Source organism: Dromiciops gliroides, chromosome 3 (genome assembly GCF_019393635.1).
Source record: "Dromiciops gliroides isolate mDroGli1 chromosome 3, mDroGli1.pri, whole genome shotgun sequence".
NCBI classification, from domain to species: Eukaryota; Metazoa; Chordata; class Mammalia; order Microbiotheria; family Microbiotheriidae; genus Dromiciops; species Dromiciops gliroides.
In genome coordinates, this window is record NC_057863.1 from 162715171 (window position 1) to 162717274 (window position 2104).

A 2104-nucleotide genomic window follows, 5' to 3' on the forward strand; every position below is an offset into this window, starting at 1 on the left:
CTAGGGTATTAAGGCTATCCCTCCTTTGAGACAATGCTTCATCTGCTGCAATGCATTCAGGGATGTCTGCCTCAGCTTGATGTTCCCCAAAATCAGGATAAAAGAGTGCCCAGAGGGGTAGATGGCTGCAATGATCTCACCAAATATCACTGCTAGTTCACTCTGTGGAAAAAAGTAGCTGGATGTTGCTATGAGAAAGGCCACACAGTAGATGACAAAGAGGATGAGGAAAGAGATGATAATTTTCATGGCTCTCAAATGGATTTCTGTGCTGGGATCTCCAGTACCCATGGCATTGAGCTTTATCTTCCTGGTATGTTTCCACAGGGAGAAGATCAACAGGAAAAATGAGATCAGGGATACAGTAAAGGGAAAGAGAGACCCCAGATTGAGGAAAGTCACGGTCTTATAGTAGTCATGGTTACTTGTACTATTTCTCTTTTTCTTCCTATTTGCCCAACTCTTGTAACCTTCATTATATTTCTCTGTTATTAGAAAACTAATGAACAGAGATAAAAGAAAGAATGCCAGTAGAATTGTGAGAATCACTCTGTTAATTCTCCACTTCAGCCAGAGAAAAAGGGGGTGGGAGAAACTGGCTATCTTCAAACAGTAGAATATGCTAAGACAGGCAGCAAACCAGACACTTAAATGGTTTGTAATTGTCCAGAAGCCATCTATGAGTTTCATACTGTCTTCACAGTCATATACATCTGGATAAAGAATCATTGCAAATCCATTCATTAGTATCATGAACAGCAGACCAATTCTGGAAATGGCTAGGCTGGTGAGAATTAAATCAACCAAGTAGATTTTCCTTCTCTTGACCCAGTCAATGAAGTTCACCAGTCCAATGAATCCATTCCCCAAAATCCCCATTATAAATTCTCCAGCCACCATGATCATAAAGATGGTCTTCACTGCATCTAACATGTCTGCAGATAGAAAATTCCAATGTCTAATAATCACAGCTTTTGGATTAAGTTTCAACCAACCTGTTGAAGAGAGGTATCTATGTCATTCAGGTTTTGCAGTGATTTCTTTTTCTCTGCCTTATTGTGTCCTCTGTCTCCAGAGAGAACGCTTTGAACTATATTTTTGTACAAGGCTACAGTTGTTTCATAAAACTTCTTTATTCTTTGCAAGTACATTGACCTATGTGTGGGTTTCTGGGAGGAAACTTTTGTGCTCTTTTATTACCACTGCAGCTTGTGATTTTGCATGAACATTGAGAGCTGAAGGGCTAGGCTTCTATTTGCTTACATGCAAATAAGAAAAGATTCCCTTTCATCATTTTGCACATTCCGTTTAATGCTACTTTCCAAGCAGTTCAGATTAATCATCAATTTGAGTTATAAATCAGATGACCCCTCCAAAAAATTTATATTCTTGACAATGAAGTAAATCTAATGATGAATTTCATTATTGCTATTAGCAATGAGTAAATTACTGGAACAGTGAACATAATCCATCCATATCATTCAAGCCCAAAAGGAAAACTTTTTTCATTTATAGCTATCATTTAGAAAGGAAGGCATTCAAATTCCAATATATTATGATAATTCAAGTTCTCATCAATCAGTGATTATTTACTCAACACTGACTTTTGATTAAATGCTTTACTCACAATCAACAATAAAGAATAAATCGTCCTCTAACTGAATTTCAAGTTCTTTTCACAGTACAGGAGCAGTTTTCTGGTTATTACTTAATCTGCTTTCTGAGAGCTGTGAAGCAATCTACTTTCATTATATCATTCCAATTTTACTAGCTCAGGGTTTGTTTATTTTTTAATATTACTAGGCTCAAAGCTATTATCTCCAGTGATTCAGAAAATTAATGCTTGAAGCTTCTCCAATTTTACCAGTCAATTTCATTCATTAAGAATATCTGGGGGCAGCTAGGTGGCACAGTGGAGAGAGCACCAGCCTTGGAATCAGGAGTACCTGAGTTCAAATCCAGCCTCAGACGCTTGACACTTACTAGCTCTGTGACCCTGGGCAAGTCACTTAACCCCAATTGCCTCACAAAAAAAAAAAAATTAAAAAAAGAATGTCTGTAGGGGACAGCTAGGTGGCACAATGGATAAAGCACTGGCCCTGGA

General features: G+C 37.8%; 1 protein-coding gene across 1 annotated transcript; it reads right to left on the reverse strand.

Annotated features, from left to right (window-relative positions):
• On the reverse strand, window positions 1-933 carry LOC122745931 (taste receptor type 2 member 7-like). The gene has a single exon (XM_043991392.1). The coding sequence runs from the start codon at window positions 931-933 to the stop codon at window positions 1-3; it is 933 nt and encodes a 310-aa protein (XP_043847327.1).
• Window positions 934-2104: the final 1171 nt, after the last annotated feature.